The 23,864-nt window shown below is 43.1% G+C and overlaps 1 protein-coding gene across 1 annotated transcript; it reads right to left on the reverse strand.

Annotated features, from left to right (window-relative positions):
* Positions 1–1,728: 1,728 nt before the first annotated feature.
* Positions 1,729–6,612, reverse strand: si:dkey-83h2.2 (P2Y purinoceptor 14). The gene is made up of 2 exons (XM_042771848.1): positions 6,237–6,612; positions 1,729–2,461 (listed from the first exon to the last, which is right to left on the reverse strand). The coding sequence occupies exons 1-2, from the start codon at positions 6,464–6,466 to the stop codon at positions 1,855–1,857; spliced, it is 837 nt and encodes a 278-aa protein (XP_042627782.1). The 5' UTR covers positions 6,467–6,612; the 3' UTR covers positions 1,729–1,854.
* Positions 6,613–23,864: the final 17,252 nt, after the last annotated feature.

The raw sequence follows: 23,864 nt of genomic DNA on the forward strand, positions 1-23,864 counted from the left end.
GACATTGCTGGTTCCTCATTACAATTGACCAATAACTTTTTCTTATATGACAATCTCTTTTTTCCTGATCCTTGAAAAATGTAAGACGATTTTAAATTTTTAGTTATGCCAATACTAGTATAATTGTTTTGCTTTGTTTCATATCATGTGTGATCACATAATCTATTTATATTCATTTCATTCAAAAGAAGAGAATAAGACCCTTTTCCTCTGATGACTGAATGTGTGTGCATGTGTGTGTGTGTGTGTGTGTGTGTACAGGTTTTTCTACACTGGTGGGGACATAGAACCTAAATACACACCAAGTCATGGGGACTTGTGTTGCAGTGGGGACCTAAATTGAGGTGTTTTTGTTGTTGTTGTTGTTATTTTAGATTTAAAAATGCAGAAAGTTTCATGTAAGGGGTAGGTTTAGGTGTAGGGTTTGTGTAGGACGATTGAAAATACAGTTTGTACAGTATGAAAACCATTTCACCTATGGAGAGTCCCCTCAAGGATAATGAACCAGACATTTGTGTGTGTGTGTGTGTGTGTACGCGCACATATTGTGATTCAGCATATCTGTGAAAATCGTTTTACTTATTTTGATATTGTTCTTAAAACCAACCAATATCTTGCTCACATCCCCGTAGAGAGAGAGAGAGACCATAACACACCCTGTGATGAAATCTGTGGTCAGCATATGCCTGCTAAAAAGTTAATTTATGGCCTGTCACTACTCGAAAATGATCACTCTTCACATCGAGTCCCTGGAGGATACATTAGGCAAATGCTGGATAAATGCTGGTATTCCAATTATGCTAAAACCATATGACATATTGACATCAGGAAATTTATATGAGGTCAAAAGTGAACACGACGTGGGTGGCCCCCAAGGTCACGAAGGTCACAAAAGTTCAAAGATCATCATCAATCAAATAAGTTGACATTTGCCATTGGATATTGACTACTCACATTCAAAAGATCTTCTTTCTTCTCTTGTCCTCAAGAGCACCACAACACATTCCTGTTGTGTTGTTGCAAGAGCACAACTCGCATCCAGACAACCCATACAATGCACTGCATCCTCTAGGGAAAACTTTTGGGAAAGAAATACCCACTACGCCATGCCCTGGTGCATGCCTGTGCACCTGGTGAGAAAGCACCTAAAATAGTGGCAAACCTACACCGATTTAAAGCGGGGAACTCAAGTGATGCTTTGGACAGCTAAAATAACTTAGGGGAAATGGGAACTCAACCAGCACTAATATAAAGGAGGGACATCCGATTCTGTCAAGTTTGTAACACAACAGTTCTCATAGAGTTATGTTCCTAAGACATTGAACCATCTACTTGAAACCCTAACACAGGGGAGACAGTCCAAAGCATGTGGGATTTAGGGGGACCGCCTGCTTGAGAATACCCTGAGATCAGGGGAGGCAGCCTAGCGTATAAAAAGGAACCTCAGCGGGAACCACAAATTTAAAAAAGCCACCAATTTCTTGCAAGTTCACTCTCTTTACACCAATTTTCTTTTTCGTAAAGGTACTCATATCCTCTGGCAATTGCAAAACAATAGAGACCCTTACCAAAAAGTAGTATACTTCAAGTTTATTTTATTAAGTATACTTAAGTAAAGTTCAAGTATATTTAGACTTTTTGTAAGTATAAGTCAAGTATACTTCAATGTCATTTTAAGTATATTTCTGAGAAGTACATAAAGCCCATTTCTGAGAAGTACGTAAAAAGTAAACTTAAAGCATACTTTCCTATTTTTAGTTTAAAAGAAGAATACTAATAGCAAACTTGAATAAACTTCTTTTTCTTAAGGGGAAGCACATCACAAAGCACAATAATACAAAAACCATAAAGTCCTCATTCATGGACAGGTTGGCGAGTCCTTGTAGTACAGTTAAACTGTGATCTGAAGGTCTTGCAAAAGAAAAAGTACATAAGTGGATCCAAGGAGGCGTTTAGTGCTGCGAGCACGATAGTGATCTCCTTAAGGATGTAGAATGGCTGGGCTGCTGTACAATCATGCAGCAGGGGTTCAATGAATATGTATGGCAGTTTCACCAGGTGATAGGGAACAAAGCACACACAGAAAATGACCACTAGCACTAGCATGTTGTTCTTAGCTGTTTTGAATGTTTGGCTTCTGGAACTGACCTCTGAAGAGGACTGAACTTGTCTGAGCTTTTGGTGAGTCTTCCAGTATAGAAGAATCAGAGATACCAGGACAAAAATGAAGCCAGCAAAGGTCACACAGTGGATGATTTTGTAGGTCACACTGAGCTGGGAACTGTGCTGGGATTCACAGGTAAACGCATCAGGCATTTGACCCCAGAAGTTCTGCATAAAAAGGATCAAGTAGATGGAAGCCACGGCTAACAAGCACAGCCAAGTTGCTGCAGAAATGTAGTGGGCAGTACGAACTGTCTGTAGAACATGAGTTTCCACTGGCTGGACAATCTTTAGGTACCTGAAAAAAAATTGTATATGTAACCATGTATACAAACTGTATAATATATTTTTATGCATAATACTTTAATGCTTTTTTGTATATTATCATAGGGACTGTCCTCTTGGAGTGTCATGGGTTTGCACTTGGAGAGAACTTGGATCAGTCACAATGCTCTCATGGATCACACCCTTTCCGGTTTAATCCTACAATCTTTCAACTAGAAGTCGAACAATAGTGGATTTTACAGATACCCATATCTAGGTTGGACAACACTGGCCGATGACTGATTAATCAACTGATATTTTGATAGTTTTTTTTAAATGGATAATTAATGAAAACTAAAATAGTGCTAAACTTTATTACAGGAAAATAATAATAATAAAATAAAATAAAACTGAACCATACTTTTTAAAATTGAATCAAAATTTTGACAAATGTGATATTGAACTTTTGGGTCAGAGTTGCATGTGTTTTGGTCACATTGGTTGTAGCCTTCCTCAAGTGGTTAAAACAACGTTTGCATCCTCAGCTTTGACAGTAAACATACTGCTGTTCTTTCTCTACTAATGCAGCATCTAGTCAACAAATGTATAATGACAGTGGACTCTTCTCAGCCACTCCAGCAACAAACGTAACCTGAAAAAAACTATTGATATGGGTTTTGGCTGATAACCAGTAGTTCCAGCAATTGACTATCGGTGCTAAATAATCAGGAAAACTAATTAACTGATCAATTAGTCAACCTCTACTTTCAACTACCTTCAACTATTTGGCTACACTTAGTGGCAGGCCTTAAATTCTTAACAATAAAACAATAATAAGTTCCCTTACTATCAACCTTTTTTGTACAAATCATACTGGTATTTATGACTTTTCATTTCCAGTCTCCATTGTTTCTAGTCAAATTAACATTTTCTGGGCCAATAATGTAATGTTAAATCATAATTTTACAGTGTAACAATGACTGTCTTTTCTCAGTGCCTCACCAATCAAAGTTTTGTCAGTGCCTCACCCATCAAATTTAATGAGTTGGTAGATGACATGAAGTGGTGCTCATATTCTACATACTGCTCCCGATCAGGGTATGCTTTGGGGGGGGGGGGTCCACAAAGTAAGAGCACACATATACCATTTTGGGGGGGGGGGGGGTAATTTAAGTGCTGCAAGTCATGCATGTTTTCACTTGTCAGTCTTTGAATAAAATGCAAGAGATAAGGTGCCATATACAGACATTTTCAGATTTGATGATGCTCAAAACAAGTTTAAATAATTCCTTAAGTTTATTGTTGTTGTTGAGGCAGCCAACAACAGCACAGTTTAACCCTGTGATCATTTTTATTTTTAGCAATATTTTAAATACCTTTAATTCAGTTGGTCTTTTACTCCATTTTAACATGCTCCATCAATGGTACATGGCTAACCTTAAATAGGTGCCATATGCCCAGTGTAGCCCTGCTGAAAGGCACTCCTGTGGGTACTCCAGCACTGCACCAACCAGGCAGTGGACTGGACTGTTTACCTGTTTTTTGATTGTTTGCTGCCTGCCCTGACCTTTGCCTTTTTTCTGGATTACTCTTTTGTCTCACCCTGAATGTTATTCTTTGCTGGTATTCGACCCTGCCTGTTTTGACTATGCACTTTTAAAAAAAAAAAACTAAATTTGGATCCTCAACTTCGTTGTCATGCTTCCCATAACAACATGGATGCCCTGGAGTTGCAAAGAAGCCAGAGCAACACCTATGCATTTTGTGAAGATGCAAGGTGATTAAGTAAGAACAAAGATAAGGACCCAATACTGTAGGGGGAGTCAGTTTGTTCTATGCCCTGAAAAAGTTGGCTGGCAGAAAACAACTGAACAGAGGGGAAGCCCTTTTCTAGGGGGAGCTACTGCCCTACATTCTACCTTATTATCCCTGCCACATTTTAACCACATATATGGCTCCACGGCCACTGATAATACGCGACAGCTGATAGTCACAAGCTGTCTGCTTGTGGAGGGACAGATCTGTGGCCTGTTAAAACATGCTTTGGGATTTAATCGTATTCAATATCAAACTCCTCAGAACCACATGCATATGTATTTTTTTTCAAATTCCAGGTCTTTTTCACAAGGTCCTCTCAGAATCTGCTTTATGAGGTAATTATTTGACAAGCATGTCTTAACCCATTTTGCACTCGACATGGCTGCAATAGTTGCTAATTTGCACTGGTCTTGGTAGATTGCGTTGGTCAGAAGTATAACTTAAATTTCTGCAATAAAGCAGCTCTCCATCATGTTCATGTTTGTGCAAAGGTACAAAAAATAGTATTACAAAGGTTCAGAAATACAAATCCCCAAATAAACCTTTTGTCCTGATTTTGTCTGAAATGATGTCACTGGAGGTTTTTTCCCTGGGCAGTTATTTGCTTGTTGCATAGACACTGTTAATAAAAAAACTATTGGACCTAAAATTCAAATAAATATTTGTTTCATGTGCTGTACCCCAGAATTTTTAACATGCAATAGTAGAACTGCTGATCAAAAAGTCAAGATTGGAGAGCTTTGTTCTTGCCAAATTCAACACGGTTTTCAAGAAGTGTTCCAATTTGGGCTTAAATCTCTTCATAACACTGAAGCAGTCGTGGTAAAAGTTTTTAATGACGTGTTAGTAGACACTGACTCAAGTCAGTGGCTAATAACTTGAGTCAGTTCTCATGCTCTTATGTCTTATGGGTGCATTTGATACTGTAGATCATAACATTCTGATTTCTTGTTTAAAACATTGTTGGCATTACAGGGACTGCTTTGGAGTGGTTTCGATCTTGGTGTGTATTCTAAGTTCTTCTGTTTTTTTCTGTCTTCCTATGGGATTTTGTGTCTCTCTTGAGTGGAGTCCCGCAAGGTTCTATTCCTGGACCTGTCCTGTTCTCTTTATATATGCTTCCCTTAAGGTTAATTTGCAGGAAGTATGTCATCTCATTTCACTGTTATGCAGATGATACACAACTTTATCTGCCTTTGAAATGGAAAGATCCAAATTCCATAGTACCTTAGTTAGTATTTGTTGTGGATTTTAAATAATTGTTTGTTTTATGTGTATTTAAAATTCAATGAAGGAACAACAGACGTTGTGGTATTTGTATATTCAAATCATTAAATGGACTAGCACCAATATACTGAATCTTTCTGATTTATTACATCCACATGCTCCATCAAGAGCACTTAGGTCTGCTTAGCATTTCCTTTTGTAGTCCCTCGAGTAAGGCTGAAAAGCAGGGATGACAGTGCTTTTGCAGTTGCAGCCCCAAAACTTTGGAATAATTTGCCTCTCGATGTTAGTCAGGCCAAAACACTTTCTGCTTTTGAATCTAGTTTCGAAACATATTTCCACTCCTTGGCATTTAACTCAGTATGAGAGCTGTTTGCATTGTTTTGATTTTATGTTTTGTTTTATGTGTTTACTGTTCTATTCTGACTATGTGGTATGTTTGTTTTGTTTTGATTTTTTGTTTTTTTTTGTTTTTTTAATGTTCTTTGACTTCACTTGAAATGTACTGGAGCCTTCAAATCTCCGATGTGTATACTTATAAGGACTTTGAGAGCATTTGGGACATCAATTTAAGATCTGCCATCTTTGCTCACTTAGTGGCCCATTGGAAACTCTGTTCTGATGCCAGGTTGTTTTAAACCAATTGGCTGAGTTTTAATTGCCATGTAACTTAAAATTCATTACAAATGATAATGTTTCTGGAAAAGAAAATTGCACATTTTTTTCCATGAGAAATTAGGTAATGACAAACATTTGGTGTATACCTGTTTGCAGCAATAAAGTCCATGAAGAAAATGCTTGCATACATGTTTATATAGAGTGCTGCTGCTCCAAAGCTGCAGTAAATATTGCCCATTATCGCTGAATTATAAGCGTAGGCAGCAATGCGCAAAGGTAAACAAAGGCAAAGGAAAAAGTCAGCTGCAACCAGGTTCTTCATGTAGACTGTAACACTGGACTGGACACGCTGATTGGTGCAGAAATACACCCGCATGGTGATGCAGTTTAGCACCAGACTGACGAGAAACAGTAGTGAATATGCAAATATAAAAACCTCGTTAGCTGGAAGATCACAAAAATCTTGTGTTGTATTACTAGTGTCTGGTTTTATGGTGAAACTGCTGAAAGTTGTGAAGTTGACTGCAGGCAATGGAGACTCCATCTATATAAAACAAAAAAATATATATATATATGTATTTATTTGAACGCTGGTCTTGCTGTGTTATTCTTTCAAAGTGAAAAAGAAAGTAAAAATAAATAAATAAATAAATAAATACATTTTTGAAGAAAATGCCCAGAATTATTTGCCCATACTTACACAGATATTTACCAGCACTAATTTATAGACAAGGAATTTATAATATAAAATCAATCACTAAATCATTCTTTATACAACAATCTAACTGGTGTTTAGAAATTTACTGCTCTTCACAGCATAACCTCATTTTAAATCACATGAAGGACTGCATAATATACTGTATTTTAAAATAAAATCAATATGGCAATATGGCTTAGTGCAATTGTTAAATTGTGGATTGGTTCATTTACAGTGAATCAAGCTGTTCTGAGATGCTGATACCATGGGCTGTATGCGTGTTAATGGACACAAAGCTTTACTCTGAAACCGGCAGCAGATATTTTTATTTGTGTGCAAAATTATTGTTTAAAAGATGAAGAAACTAATATGTAAATATTAGTATTCCAATTTTACTTTTTTATTTTAGTTTATTTTACAAATTCGTTTTTTTTTTTTTTTTTTTTTTTTTTACAATATTTTATTATTACAATATATTTGAAATAGTTTTTTTTTTTTTTTATTACAAAATGGTTACTGAAAGAGGTTTGAATTTATACTTGTAAAAGGTAAACCCATTTATGAATTATCCAATTATTATAATATATATACACACGCACGCACACACACACACACACACACACACACACGCACACAAGTGTTTCTCCCCAATATCATGCAGCCCTATTATATCATTATACATAATTATCTCCATTAAGTAACTGGTTTATCCTATTAAACTTACTTCAAATCCACTTGTAAGCTTTTGATCCGGCAGTTCGTCCAGCTTTCAGTGTGCTCACAAAAAATGAACGAAAGAACATGCACAAAGCTTATATTCTCCTCTGCAAAACCACATATACCACATAGTATGCATTTGACCAGTTTTAAAATGCAAAAGCATGTCAACACGTCAACAATTTATTTGTTTTTCAAATTAGTTCTAGTACACACATGAAAAATACATGAATAACACACATTCATTTGATTTCATCCAGGCAAGTTTAATTGCTGCTAATTACTCTTTTTTCTCTCTTTTTTTAACTTCACTACTAATTCATAGATTTTCTATTTTCTTTTACACACGATGTTGCATGAAACATGGAAGAGTAAAGAGACTCACTGAGCTAAAGAAGCAACATGTAATGAAAGCATGGTGTAGCATTTCTTTCCCTAACAAAGATGAATAGAATATAGTTAAAAACAAAGAGCCTATTCCATATTTCTGTAATGACAAACCATAATCAGTCAGAGTTGCTTTTATTCTGACTGGACATGATGATAGGCCTATATATGTTTATTTTAATTAGACAGACTATTTAAATAATATCCAATAAATTTTTCCCCAAAGTGGCAAAACTAGTTCCCTATTTGTCGGTGACTACAAGTTTTGTCATGACGACATTTTGAGGTGGCTCAGGCTAAAACTCCCTCTTTGAGGCATGCCTATGCTTTGAAATGGAGTCTGTTCACGAATTGGTGTCCTTCTCACCAAGAAGACCCACGGAGATGCTTGATTAGAGTTGAAAGGTTGGAGCGTAGGCTGTCACCCTCTACCTTGTAAGTGTATGTTGCTGCTATCGCAGCACATCACAATGCAGTGGACGTCCAGTCCCTGGGAAAGCATGACCTGATCGTTAGTTTCCTGAGGGGTGCCAGAAGGTTGAATTCTCCTAGGACACCACTTATACCCTCATGGGATATCTTTATTGTCCTGGCTGGACTTTAGAGGGGACCCTTTGAGCCGCTTGATTCGGAGAATCTGTTTATATGTTGGTTGGGTGTCTTTTTTGTACTTTATGGAGTTTTTAGGGGATTCGTGTAGAGCACAGTCCCAGTCAGCCACTGTACTGGGCTAGGTGTCCAAATGGCTTGATTCCCTTCAGGAAATCCCATTTAAGTTCTCTTCCACAGTAAGGTTTCCCTCTCGGTAAACCTGTGTCTTCCCTTGACAAACCCGCTCTGTCAGTCTCTACTTGTAGTTGTTCCATCCCTACTCTAAGGTAAGACCTGCTTCAGAGACCCATTCCATATGTAGTACTGCCCCCTGGGTCAGTCCATATCAGTATCTCCACATGTCACCTCCCTACGGGTAGGATGAACAAAATGATGGTGTAGCCTACTTGTTTCCACTGAAGAACAAAATGAAGTGATCACGCTGGTGCCTCATGCATTAAGTGCGCTTCAACTTCCACACTCTGCACAAAAGCTTAATATGCATGACAGCTTACTTTTATTTAAGTTAAATGTTTAAAGGGATAGTTCACCCAAAAATAAAATTTTGATGTTTATCTGCTTACCCCCAGGGCATCCAAGATGTATGTGACTTTGTTTCTTCAGTAGAACTCAAATTATGATTTTTTTTTAACTTCAGCCGTTGCAGTCTCTCAGCTTTAGAGACTGCAGCTTTAAGTGTTTAATATCAACAGATTTTATTTTAAGCAAGTCGTGAAGATTTGAGAATGCTTAACTGATCAAACATGATCAACTCAACCGTCTGCTGCTATCAGCTCCACAAACAGCTTAAACTAACCAGTGTGACTTTATTACTGTCATGTGTACAGAAGCTCTAATTAAGATGTTAAATGTTGTGCTTTCATTTCAAGTCACCATAATGGTGATCGGTGTTTGCTTTAGTTGGGCTCTTGAGCCTTGACTTTTTAAAAGTGTGTTTTCTTTGGTTGCTTTAATTAACTGTGTTTATTTAACACAGCTTTTATAACAAGAAAATCCAAAATAATCTATGATTAGAGAAAACTGGTGTTTGTGATGTCAAGACCATCATGAACCAGTCCGATTCACTGATCTCACCTAATGTTTAATCTCTTATTATGGGTGTGATATATTACTAAAACTTTTCAATTGCACCACTGATACCGCAATCATATGCACAAATAAAATTTTTGTGCATAAAATGTTTTTAAATTTCTCTACAATAGTTTGTCAACATATCGTGTGGAGTCATATTAGCACCATAAACAATAAAAAAAAAGTTTAAAAAAAATCTACCCATATAATTAGACACTAATTGAGATCAGTGAATTAGGTCATGAGATGAGTGCATCATTACCCCTCTGGGGTCTGAGGTGATTCTGGGGCCCTTGAGCTGTTTTGACATGCCCTGACATTTGTGCTTATTTCAGCTACTTATAACATACTATTGGCCAACACACAATTTTTTTTTTCGTATTCAGCACAAACTGTGCTAAAATAATATGTGAGCAAGATGGATGTACATGTTTGCATTTTTATCTCATCTTATTGATGAGTGTTATAGGCTAGGCCCTGTTCTAACATAATTTGGCACTCACAATAATGCCACAAATTATGAAAGGCTTCAAACTTACATTTAATAATTCTCTGATGTATTTCAGCAGGTCACACATACTTATTCATTATCTGGCCTTTTTTAACACATTTATTCCCGTATACAGAGCCCATGCCATGCCAAAATTTTTGTCCCTGAATTAAGAAATTGATCACTTTTTATCAATTCTGTGTATTAAAACATGTTTAAATAATAATTAAACATTTAAAAAGTAATAATAATAATAATAATTATAATAATACTGATAATAATATGGTTTAGCATACAGAGTTTGGCCATGCGAGAGATTGGGGGAATCTGTAAAATGTAAAAAAAAATATATAATAATAATAATAATAATAAATAAAAATTGATTTAGACAACAAAATAGAACTTAAGAATTGGACTAAGTAAACAGGAAGAGTCCAAGATAAAAAAGGGTGTAAGATTTGTAGAAGCCCACAAACCTACTCTCTCACATAGTACACGGAATTGAACAGTTATACATCTTTGTGCCACTCTAGGAAACTGTTCCTTGTCAGCTGAACACATAAGTGAACAAAACATGCCTGGCAGAAGATTCATAACTGATAATAAATAGCATCACTGATAAGAATGGACGCGCATATATGTCTGTCGATGAGCCACTTATCGGTGACATTTACAGCTTTCTGATACATTTACAATTCAGACGATTGCGAACGCCAATAGCCGGATATAACGCATTTAAAACATTTACCACATCAGAGCTAAGTTGGTGAACAATTTCACCATTTGGAAAAATGTAGTCTAAACAATCCACAATGTAAACATATATATATATATATATATATATATATATATATTGTGGTGGGGTGAAGGAGGACACGACTCGAGGATGAGGGTAAGTTCCCCGAAGGGTGGATTTTATTAATCGGAAGGGTGGTGATAGGCGTGGCTGTGAGGCGGTTTGGTGCTCATTGCTCGGCGTCTTAGCTGTCGGTGCGCTGGTGCAGTGTGGGGCCGTGCTCTCCCTTGGTTGGTGGGGCTGACGGTCACATGCTGCTCTCTGTGGGCAAAGGGAAAGACAAGTTTAGCCGAGTCTTGCGGAGACATCTCTCACCTCTGTGCCGGGTTGTAGGGTTTAAGAGAGCAGCGTCTGATGGGGCGCCGGTGTGGCTGTTTAGCCCGTGATGAGCAGGTGCAGGTGTGCCTGCTTTGTTTCCAGGGCGACACTGACAAGAGCTCGGGACACGTGTCACACCCCCCCCCAGCGTCGTCCTAGTCCTCTGGAGAAGCGGGGAGATCGGGGGAGGGCGGGGAGATCGGGGGAGGGCGGGGAGTGGAGCCTGACAGACCTGCGAAAGCTGACCACAGGCGGGAGAGTCCGTCGACGTTGGCCGTCCCCGCTCGGTGTTGTATGGTGAAGTTGAAGTCCTGGAGCACCAGGAACCACCGCGTCACCCTGGCGTTGGTCTCCTTAGCCCAGGCCATCCACTGCAGGGGAGCGTGGTCGGTCAGGAGGGTGAAGTGGCGGCCGAGGAGGTAGTACCTGAGCTCCAGGACTGACCACTTGATGGCCAACGCTTCCCCGTGTAGGCCGAAGGGAAAGACGTCTTCGGTTTTGCCTGATCCGTCAAGGGGACCTGCCAGTAGCCCTTGGTGAGGTCGAGAGTGGAAATGAATCGGGGCCCTTCCCAGTCGGTTCAGTAGCCCGTCGACGTGGGGCATGGGGTAACAGTCGAACTCGGAGACCTCATTCAGGCGGCGGAAGTAGTTACAGAAGCGAAGGGTGCCGTTGGGCTTCGGAACCATGACGATGGGGCTGGAACATGGGCTGCGTGATGGTTCAATTACCCCTAACCTCAGCATCTCCTGTACCTCCTCCTCGATGGCGTGTCGCCGAGCCTCCGGGACACAGTAGGGCCGCTGCTGGACGATGGTCCCCGGTGGTGTGTGGACGTCGTGCTCTAAGACGTGGGTCCGCCCAGGCTGGGGGGAGAACACATCCGGAAACTGACTGACCAGGTGCTGCAGCTCCGACTTCTGGGCGGCGGAGAGTTGGTTCCAAATCCACAACCACGGGAGTCGAGCTGGTGTAGGCGGAGAGCTGGGGCCCGGTGCCGACCCAGCGCTTCAGCAGATTAATGTGGTAGAGTTGATCCTCCCTCCTTCTACCGGGCTGCCGTACACGGTACGTAACGGGGCCGACCTTTTCCGTAACGATGTAGGGACCCTGCCAGGTGGCCAAGAACTTGCAGGCGGCCGTGGGCATTAGCACCAGGACGTGGTCTCCTCGCTGGAACTCCCGTGGTTGGGCCACCCAGTTGTAATGCCGTTGCTGCGCCTGCTGTGCCCTGACGATGTGTTCCCAGATGATGGGCATCAATTTGTCAATCCGTTCCCTCATCTCACGCACCTGTTCGATGGTGGTCCGGTGTACCCCCGGCTGTTGTTCCCAGGCTTCTCGGGCAACGTTGAGCAGACCGCGGGGCTGCCGGCCGAAGAGCAGTTCAAACGGGGTGAAGCCCGTGGAGGTCTTAGGGATTTCTCGAACGCCGAAGAGCACGTAGGGGAGCATCTGGTCCCAGTCCCATTTGTCTTCGGCCGCCACTCGGCGCAGCATCTGCTTTAAGGTCTGGTTGAACTGCTTGACGAGCCCGTCGGTCTGGGGATGGTACATTGTGGTGCGGAGTTGTTGGACCCTGAGGAGCTTGCAAACGTCCGCCATCATCCGGGACATGAAGGGGGTACCCTGGTCAGTCAGGATCTGGGAGGGGATGCTGACCCGGCTGAACAGGAGGAATAGTTCCTGGGCTATGGCCTTCGTGGTGGCTTTACGGAGGGGAGTGGCCTCAGGATACTGGGTGGCATAGTCCACGATGACCAGGATGTGTGCGTGCCCCCGGGCGGACTTCGGCAGCGGCCCTACCAAATCCATCCCAATCCGCTCAAAGTGCACCTCTATGATGGGCAGCGGTATCAGCGGGCTGGGGGGAGTGGTCCAAGGCGACGTCCGTTGGCACGTTGGGCAGGCCTGGCAGAAACGACGGACTTCAGCCTCTAGGCCCGGCCAGTGGAATCGGTCACGGAGGCGCTGGATCGTATTTTGGGCTCCCAGGTGGCCTGCTATTGGATGGGCATGGGCGATCTCGACCACCGCCACCGTCTTGCTGCGCGGGACCACCAGCAAGGTTTTCTCCTCCCCCCGCCGCTGGGCGACACAGTAGAGCAGGCCATTTTCCATGATCAAGTGGGGTGTTGGGTGGGCTGCCGGCTGGAGCTCCTTTCCTTCGGCTACCCTCACCTGAGCCCAGCAGTGTTTGAGGCGATCGTCCTCGTGCTGCTCCCTGGAGAAACCCCCGGCCCCGGTCACCTGCTGAAACAAGTCAAAGTACAGGTTAGGAGGAGGACGGGGCGACTCACCACCCCTGGGGCTGTCGGAGGCTAGCAGCACGGGACGTCTTCGGGCTTTCCTGCCGGGCTTCTTGGTTGGGCGGTTCCCGGCTGGGCTGGCGGGCTGGGTGACGGCGGTGAGTAGGCGGTCGAACCCTGGCCAGTCCCTTTCCAGTAGGACCGGTACGGGTAGGTCTCGAACGAGCCCGAAGTCTACGGGCCAAGCGCCGGTCGCCGCCGCGATGGTGACTCGCCGCGCAGGCACTTCTCTGGTGTCACCGTGCACACAGGTTATCGGGAGCTTGGTCTTGGTCTCGGTCCGCGGGGGTAGTATCGACGTCTTGACCAGGCGGCCGTTTATCCTTACTTCCGCCTGTGGTGCGTTTTTGGTGTGCACGGCACAACCAGCCAAGGTCGTCCTGGGGAGCGGGGAGCTTCCGTGGGCATGGGCTCATCCTGTGGGCCGGGAACCGCCGGCCTGCTCACCGGACGCTGAGTGCCCTCCGGCGTGCGTCGCTCCTGTACCACCCTCTGGGGAAACGGCAGCGCTCTCTCCCCTACCTCCCGGTGTTGGGTGGCCTCCGCCAACTCTATGGCCTCGACGAGCTCATCCACGTTGGCCGGGTTCTGCATGCCGGCGGCCTGCCGCAGCGGGCGAGGAAAAGCACGTAAGAGGCGGTCGACCACGACGCGCTCCGCTACCTGGTGTACGGAGGGACCCCCGGGCAGCAACCAGTGTGGGGCCAGACGGGAGAGGCTAGCGGCTTGGGCTCTGTCCGGCTGCCGAGGGTCGAAGGTCCACTCATTAAACAACTGGGCATCGCTGATTGGAGACAACCCCATCCATCCTAGGATCTCCTTCCGTAAGTCCTCGTAGGAGTCCCGGGGGAAGCGCGAATTACGCTCGCTGAGCCTCTCCCGTGAGCAGCGGTGCCACGATGCGCGCCCATTCCTCCTTGGGCCACGCCTCCTGAGTGGCTACGGTCTCAAACATCTGGAGGTACATCGTCACATCATCGTGGGCTGTCATCCGGGGCAGCAGCTGGGTTGCCTGGACACGGGGGTCAGGTAGCGGAGTTCACAGGGCTGTGGCGAGGCGGAGCGCGGCCAACTCACGTTCGGTTTCCCCCTGCCGGGCGGCCATGTGCTCCACGATTTGTTGCTGGCGGATGCTCGCCTCGGTGAGGTGTTTCAACAGCTCTTCCATCGTTGGGGGAGGAGCGCCACCTGGGGAACAAGAAAAAATACGTGAGGTAAGGAACGTGGGGAAAAAAAAAAAAAAACCCAATCCAAACCAGTCCAATTCATAGCATGCGGTGTGGGGTGGGATCGTCGGTGTCCTCTTCACTGTCCTGCCCGCATTCTCCACCAGTGTGGCGGGGTGAAGGAGGACACGACTCGAGGATGAGGGTAAGTTCCCTGAAGGGTGGATTTTATTAATCGGAAGGTTGGTGATAGGCGTTGCTGTGAGGCAGTTTGGTGCTCAGTGCTCGGTGTCTTGGCTGTCGGTGTGCTGGTGCAGTGTGGGGCCGTGCTCTCCCGTGGTTGGTGGGGATGGCGGTCACACGCTGCTCTCTGCGGGCAAAGGGAAAGACAAGTTTAGCCGGGTCTTGCGGAGACATCTCTCACCTCTGTGCTGGGTTGCAGGGTTTAAGAGAGCAGCGTCTGATGGGGCGCAGGTGTGGCCGCTCAGCCCGTGATGAGCAGGTGCAGGTGTGCCTGCTCTGTTTCCAGGGCGACGCTGATGAGAGCTCGGGACACGTGTCACAATATATATATATATATATATATATATATATATATATATATAAATATTTATATATATAAAAACATGGTTAATTTTTGTAAGAAATATAATATTGTATTTATGTTTGTATCGGCCTATATAATTATATATATTCTATTACATCATTATATAGGCTATATATCATCATTATATATCATTATATATAGGTAATACACACTTTGTACAACATTAAAAAATATAGTCTAAGTGGCCGTTAAAGAGATATTTCATATTACCAATTTTACTCTGAGAAGCTGATTTTAGTCTGACAATAGCCTGTTTGGAAGCATCCAAATTTAGCTATAAAATAGGCTATAGCTGAGCAACATAAATGTTTAAGTACTGCAAACCAATATGTTTGCAGTACTTAAACATTATAAATATTTGTTTATAAACAAATGCCAAATGGCCAAATCAAGTGCAGTCAGTTTCTGCAAATAAAATGAGTTAACTCAAAGGTTTGCATATTAACATTGTATCAGTTAATGAAATACAGTTTTTCACTGTAAATTTAAACAATTCTGTAAAACCTAAAATGTTGCTTCCGTATTTTTCATGGTAAAGTTCTGGCAACCATAGCTGTTGGTATTTTACAGTAAATTTAACAGATTTTTTTTTAAGCATTAGGTGGTCCATCTAGGACAGGGATCCACTTTCCTGCAGAGTTTAGCTCTTACCCTAATCAAACACACCTGAGCAAGCTAATCAATGTCTTTGGGATCATTAGAAAATCACAGGCAGGGGACTTTGATCAGGGTTGGAGCTAAACTCTGCAGAAAAATACAGTAGCAAAATTTTGGGTTTTACAGAACTGTTTAAATTAACAGTGAAAAACTGTATTTGAGATTTTAGGAACCCTGATCTAGGATGTAGTGTTCAGCGCCTGAGATTGGAGTTAAGTAGACTGACCGCTGAGGTCAAGTCAAGTCATCTTTATTTATATAGCGCTTTAAACAAAAAAGATTGCGTCAAAGCAACTGAACAACATTAATTAGGAAAACAGTGTCAATAATGCAAATGAGGAAAATTAGGGAAATGAGGGAAAGAAACTGTTCCTGAGTCTGCTGGTGTGACAGCGAAGACTCCTAAAACATCTCCCCAATGGGAGAGGAGTGAACAGTCTGTGACTGGGGTGAGAGGAGTCTTTGATGATACTTCTCAATCTCCTTAGGCAGCATTTGTGGTAAATGTCTTTAATGAAGGGTAGCCCGACACCAGTGATGTATTGGGCAGTTTTCACCACCCGCTGGAGTGCTTTCTGGTCCGAAACAGTGTAGTTGCCATACCACACTGTGATGAAGTTTGTGAGAATGCTGTCAATAGTGTTATGGTAAGTTCAGCAGGATGTTGGGGGACAGGTGAGCTTCCCTTAGTTTCATAAGGAAGTAAAGGCACTGTTGTGCCTTTTTGATCAGTATGGAGGTATTATGGGTCCAGGAAAGATCCTCAGAGAGATGGACACCAAGGAACTTGAAGCTCGCCACCCACTCCACTTCAGCCCCATCAATGTAGATGGGAGTGTGGTCCTTCTTAGTCTGCCGGTGGTCTACAATCAGCTCTCTGGTCTTCTGGGTGTTGAGTGCAAGGTTATTGTTGGCACACCACATTGCTAGATGCTGAACCTCATCCCTGTAAGCCGTCTCATCATTGCCATTGATCAAGCCTACCATTGTGGTGTCATCTGAAAACTGATTATGGTGTTAGAACCATGCACAGGTATGGAGTTGTGGGTGAAAGGGTGTGGAGGGTTGGGCTCAGCACACAGCCCTGTGGTACCCCAGTGTATAAAGTGAGGATGGAGGAGGTGTGTTTACTGATCCTAACAGACTGTGGTCTGTTGGTGAGAAACTCCAGAGTCCAGTTACAGAGGGAGGGGCTGATGCCAAGATCACAGAGCTTGGAGATCAGCTTGGATGGGATCACTTCAGCACACAGCCCTGTGGTACCCCAGTGTATAAAGTGAGGATGGAGGAGGTGTGTTTACTGATCCTAACAGACTGTTAGTTTGTTTGTTGGTGATAAAGTGTAGGGTTAAGTTGGGGGGGGATGGTGTGATGATAAGATAGCTTGGATTTGAGATTGGATTGGATGGGATTATTGTATTGAGGGCTGAAATGATTGTATTTGATTAGAGGCATATGTGTTGGTTCTGTCCAGGTGTGTCAAGGCAGAGTGGAGAGCTGAGGCGATGGCATCCTCAGTTTTACCTGTTGGATTTGTAGGCAAATTGGTATGGGTCCAGTGTTGGGGGCAAGCATGATTTCAGGTGGGAGAGGAACAGCCTCTAAAAACACTTTGCAATAATGGGAGTAACAGCAACTGGGCAGAAGTCATTAAGGGCCACTGCACCAGCATGTTTTGGTACAGGCACAATGGTGGTTGTTTTGAAGCAGTTGGGAACAATGGCTTTGGCCAAAGAGAGGTTGAAAATGTTGCTGAAGACCTCAGCCAGCTGTTCTGCACAGGCCTTAAGCTCTTGGCCAGGGATGCTGTCAGGGCCGGCAGCTTTATGTCCATTCACCTTACGCAAGGTGGAGCACACATCACTGGTGGAAAGTGTGAGTGGCAGGTCGTCAGGTGTGAGCACAGCTTTGATGGGTGGTTCTGTGTTTCCATGATCAAAGCAAGCATAAAAGTTGTTTAGTTCATCAGGGAAGGTGGCATTGCTGGTTTGGGGTGTGCTGTTTGCTGGCTCAGTGGTAGAGCATTGTGTTAGCAGCGCAAAAGTTTGTGGGTTCAATTCCCAGGGAACACATGAACTGATTAATAATAATAATAATAATAATAATAATGTATGACCTGAATGTACTGTAAGTTGCTTTGGTTAAAAGCGTCTGCTAAATTAAAATAAGAAGTAATTTGCAAAAACTGGAGAGACGTTGAGCCTCACGCTGTTCATGCGCCCCCATCTTGGTATCAATTGTGTCAACTGTGTCACCATATTAGTGTGATAGCCGGAATACAGGGATTTCAGACTTTAGCTATTTCACTAGCTAGGACCACGCCACAAACAAGCTATGAAATTGTTAGCTGAACAGAGTGTTGGGGAAGAGTAGAAAGAGGAAGAAGGGGCAGAGGAAATAGGATGATGGTCAGGTTGATCAGGGCATCTGGAATTGATGGCTCAGAGAGACTCAGGGTGGGGGTACCATCTCTATCATATATTTAGGCCAGACAATTAGGACCCCCAAAGTTGGGAAGAGCTGAGTTAAGCGTGAGCTTGAAATGTAGATGGCCTGATCATACAGAGAGGATGCAGAGACTAAATAGTTCAGGTGTTCAATGGTTAACGCAGGTTCTTGTTTTCGTAAGCCTTTATTAGTACAAATGTGTGAGAATGAGAGAAAGCTGGGCAATCATAGCCAGTGGATGTTAATAGGAGTAATTGATCCCTGACAAGTAGGTTTAGAAATGCACATGTGGATCTTAGGAAGGAATGAGCATAAGACGTTAAGTTGTGAATGGACGGTGGGTCGGTTGATGGGAAAGGAAGCTTTGAGACAGTTCCAGGCGGAAAGGTATATTGGAAATCGAGCTTGGAGCAAGGCAATTAAGAATGGCTTCTTGAGGAGCATGTTCGGTGTCTGATCTATGGTGAGGCAGGAGTGGAATTGATTGTTTATTCTGGAGCCAAGCCTAAATTTCTGGAGCCAAGCCTTGATTTGCAAATGTGAGATGTGATGTTGAGGTGTGATGTTATAAGAGTTGTTAGGTGTGGGATTTGTTGTTAAGCAGAGATTAAGTGAGCCTATGCATGAATTGCATAACTGCCAAACATGATCATCTCTTGTTTATAGTTTCGACTTCTGCTGCATAGTCTGAGCAGATGAGTAGATTCGGACCATTCAACCCCCAAAGGATGGCTGCTATGCGATATATTTCATAATGCTGTGGAGACTGCTCTTGACTGTGGGAACTGAACTCTGGAAGCTGTTTGGAATCAACCCAGCAGCCACCCTATTAACTGTTGAAGTCTATTTAGGGTGTTGCATCAGTGTATAGTTGGATGCAGGCGTTATGTTGGTAATAGTGTTTATTTGGATGAAATGTTTTTGGATGATGAGTGTTGTTGTTTGATGAGGGGTGTTTTTGTTGGATGCTTATTTAATTTGAATCTGTCGTAGGTGTAGTGTTTGGTTGGTTGTTTTGATTATGTCTTATGTTATGGTTTTCTGTTGAGGAATTATCTGGATGGCATTGTTAAGGTGGCCTAGAAGTCCTTGTAGCTGACGCTTAATACATCTGTCTAGCTCAGATGAAATGTGTGGCTTTGAGGTTTCTACTTGGATAATGGAAGGCAGAGTTCAGTGAAAACGTAGATTAGTGTGAAAATCTTAATTATGGTGGTGCAGATGAAGGTGCAACAATTTGAAGTCTTCGAGGAAGTGAAGGACATAAAGGAGTCTGTGGTTGTTAGTGAGAATCCATCGTAGCTTCGGAAAAGGAGTCTAAAATCCTAGGGCTGCTTCTGCAATCAAATGTGGTTTACGGTGAAGTAATGGCACCTTCCCAGAAGCCTGACCGGATTCTTGATGGATAGGCAAGACTTGGCATTAGTGGTGTAGGCTTTGGCGAGCCAAGCTCCGTGGCCTGCTTAGTGAATGAGTATTCTGGGGTTGTGATGATACAGTTAATGGTTGGAATGTGAGCATTGTGGGGAGAAGATAAGTTGTTTTTTTTTAATTAAACCTCTTCTGCTAGTAGCCAGTCAACTATATCAGGTTCTTGATAGGAGTGCGGAGGTGCTTTGCAAGTCAGTTTGCTGGTGTCGCAGGGTTATGAGTGCAGGAGCTTCTGGCATGGCTCCATGACAGAACGTGCAGGTGTGAAGAAGCCTGCTGTTAGACAAGGGGCAGCCCAGATGATTGAGGTTGTTGTGTGCCGTCCTGCCTCTCTGATGCAGGATTGGCCAGCCACTATATCAATGATTTAAGGAAAGGTTAATGTTTACTGAGGGGCATTTCTATCGGCATTGGAATTCCTGGAGGGGATGGGGCTGCAGCAGATAGCTGTAGTTTGCATGGAGAAGTGTTGAGGTTTAAGGGGGGGGGGGGGGCTGTAATTGAGCATTCTGAAGCTGGATGTAAGGTGGCTTCACAAGTTCATGTAAAGTCATGTTTAACATTCAAATATTTAGCAGTACGGTTCAGGGTTGAGAGGGCTCCTGAATGACCCTTGGTTGGACTGCTGTAGGCGACCTGCTGCTGAATTATTTGTGAGCGTAGAGCTACTGAGACAGAAGGTGATGGACTGTTGAAGCTGGCCAGGTAGGTGTTGTCGCTACACTGTAAAAAAAAGTCTGTAGTTTTTACAAAATAATTTTGGCAGCTGTGGTTGCCAGAATACTTTTGTAAAAAATACAGAAAAACTGTAAACACAATTACGGCCAAAAACTGTAAATTTTACAGTATAAAACTGTTATTTACAAACAAGAAAATTTTAATGTAAACCAGTAAATTCAACAACGCACACTGCTATTAAAATCTGTTTTGTACATTTAACATACTGACAACCACCATAATAATGCAGGTGGTAAAAGAGAAAGCCACATGAAAAATCAATGCTCATCACAAGTAGCTTCGCCACAAGCAGAAGTATATATAAATATATAGAAGGTGCACAAAGTCATTCATGCAAACACAAAACACCATCATGGTGACACACGATACTTAAACAATTCAATAAACTTTCATTAAAAACAGCAGAAGATGTAACATAAAGCCCAAATGTACAACTGATAACAAAAAACTATTAAAAAACATGATTATTTAAAACAAAATACTTTCAAATGTGGAGCGTCACACAGGGAATTCTGGGAATATCAGTTTACAGTTTTTGACTGTAAATTATACATTGATTTGTTCTTTTTTTATTTCTAAAAACTGTAAAATTAACAGCATTTTACTGTAAAATTACATGAAATGTCTGGTTAGATCTTTTACAGTTTTTCCCTGTATATAGTACAGGAACTTACTGTTAACCTATTAACACTTTTTTTTTGTAGCGTTTTTACAAAATTGTACAGTTAAAATGACACTTATTTTTTACAGTGTATGGTTAAGTATGTACCTGGGGCAGGATGTGAAGGTATTGATGGAGGGAGGAAAGGGGAATGGTAGACCAGACGAATGGAATTGGAGGTTGGAGGAATCCCGGCTGGCCCACGTAAGGTAGGGTCTCTTGGGGCACTGGATGAGGCACCTGGACCGCCGAAGTAGCTGTATGAATCATTAGAAAACTGGGAGCCGTATGCTGTAAAACAGCTGAAGGAAGGGTGGAAGAATGGATGTTGGGGATAAAAGGATGTTTGTGAGTGGGTTTTTAGCCAACTTGTTGTTAGATGGCAGGATGAGAGGGTATTGATGAGGGAGAAATGGATAGACCATTTGGAATAGAATTGGAAGTTGAATAAGTCCAGACTGCACCGCGCGATGAGAGGTGATCCTCAAGTGACGCCAGTGATGAATGGAATTGGAGGTTGGAGGAGTCCTGGCTGGCCCACGTAAGGTAGGGTCCCTTGGGTCTCTTGAGAGAGTGAGAGAGAGAGGTATAGAGATCGGGAAGAATAGAGAGCCTTATTGCTGTAAACGGCTAAAGGAAGGGTGGAAGAATGGAATGGAAAGGATGTTTGTGAGTGGGTGTGTTGCAAGATGGCAGGATGAGGGAGGGAGGGAGGGAGGGGAAGAATGGATATTGGGATGAAAGGATGTTTGTGAGTGGGGTGTGTTGCAAGATGCAGGGAGGGAGGGAGGGAGGGAGGAAGGGGGAGAATGGATAGAAGATTTGAAAATAGAATTGGAGGTTGAAGGAGACTGGCTGGTCTGCATGAGCAAAGACTGTAGAATACCCCAGATGCGTCACTCCTTTAGTTTTGAATGGGGAAAAAATTCAACCCTCAATATGGCCGCTCAATCGCACAAAGCCCCGCCTTCTGAATGAAAGAGCCAATCGCTAATCAGAAAAGTTAGCGTGTCACTGCAGCTGCTGTTAGAAGTAACAAAAGTAACAAGTAAATTTATGACACACTTGTTGTCAGATTTTTTTTGGTGATTTCAAATATGAAATTTAATCATAATCTTAGTGAACAGTTTTGGATAATTTGAGGTTTCCCCAAACAAAGAGATAGGAGTTGCTCTTGCAAGAGAAGAATTTTGGGAGAGATCAGATTGAGCGAGTGCAGGTGGAATTACTTCTTGTCTGCCATAAGAGGGAGCTGCTGTCTGGTGCTGTGGAGGAGAATTCTCGTGACGTCACGTGTGACGGAGAGTGACTCCCTAGGAGTTGCCGGAAGTGCTGAGGGCTCAAAGTTTGTCATGACAGAAGTTTTATTGGGATTGAATACAGTTGAAATTTTTGTTTGTTATCTGCATGAATGAATTGGATACCTTGCATTTAAGTGCGTGTTGAAGGCGATCCTTGGTTCAGTTGTCCTCAGCTCTGGATTCTGAAAGACATGCAATGGGAGAGCGGAGGAAGCACAGGAGAAGCGACTCGCGAGGATTCCATTTCTGCGTCCACCACACAAACGATGATGGCGATCTCGGCCCGCGGATCCCACTTACGGAGAGGGTGGAGCCTGGAAACAGCTCAGAGTCCTCCCGAGATGAGCCTGGAAGTGGACGCTCATGGCCCGGAATGTGCGCGAACGAACGCGAGCGCTCGGAAAATGACTGCGATCTGGATGATGAGAGGTGATCCTCAAGTGACGCCAGTGACATTGAATCGAACAGAACGCCATTCAGAACAGGCGAGTCCATCTGTCCTTCGAAAGAAAGAAACAAACAGTACGGTATTAGGTGGCCCGATATATGGAGGTTTTGGGAAGTCAGGTGATTGTTTGGGGCGTGGCCCTGCTCCTGAACATTTGTTAACCAATTAACTCCATTTATATGTTTATAAGCAACTGAAAAAAGCACAAATGTCAGACATGTCAAAACTTCTCTAGGGCCCCAAAACACCCTCGGACCCCAGAGGGTTAAAATGCGAGAAAGAATGTCAGAGTGTGAGCTCCCCTGCTATGAAATGTCAAACCTGGATTCATTCTTGTCAACCTCTTCATCCTTCCCCTCACTATCTTAAAGGGAATAATTTGCATGCAGTGAAATGATATCCAGTGAATCATCCTTTTTCTCCTGGTGTGATAACTCATCACCCGAAGAGGCTGCAGATGGGCGGGTACAAGGTTGTGTGCTCACTGCAGTTGTACGTGTTCCAAATTTACAAGCTAAATCACATAACATTGCTAAAGTCTGTAACAGAGTATCACTCTTGGGTTCCTGTACGACTGTGGTCCTCCAGCGTTTATTCTGAGGTATGTCAGAACATGAGGATCTAGTAGAGTTTTTAGGTGTACGATCCCTCTTGCGCTTACAAGGATGTTGCTCTACTAAGGGCCTTTTAGAAGCTACTTCTTTGTTAACCCTATTGCTGCTGCACAGGGTTTCTCAATATCGTCAAGTAAATGCTGCATACCCAAACAGGATGGGCATTTTCCATCTCGTGGGTGCATATCAGCATGACAAAATCAACATTTTGAGTGACTGATGTCAACACAAATAAACTATGACGAATCACTGTTTATTAATTGTCTTTCAAATAAAGTCTGCAAACAGAACTTTTTGAAAATCAAA

This window comes from Cyprinus carpio, chromosome A15 (genome assembly GCF_018340385.1).
Source record: "Cyprinus carpio isolate SPL01 chromosome A15, ASM1834038v1, whole genome shotgun sequence".
NCBI classification, from domain to species: Eukaryota; Metazoa; Chordata; class Actinopteri; order Cypriniformes; family Cyprinidae; genus Cyprinus; species Cyprinus carpio.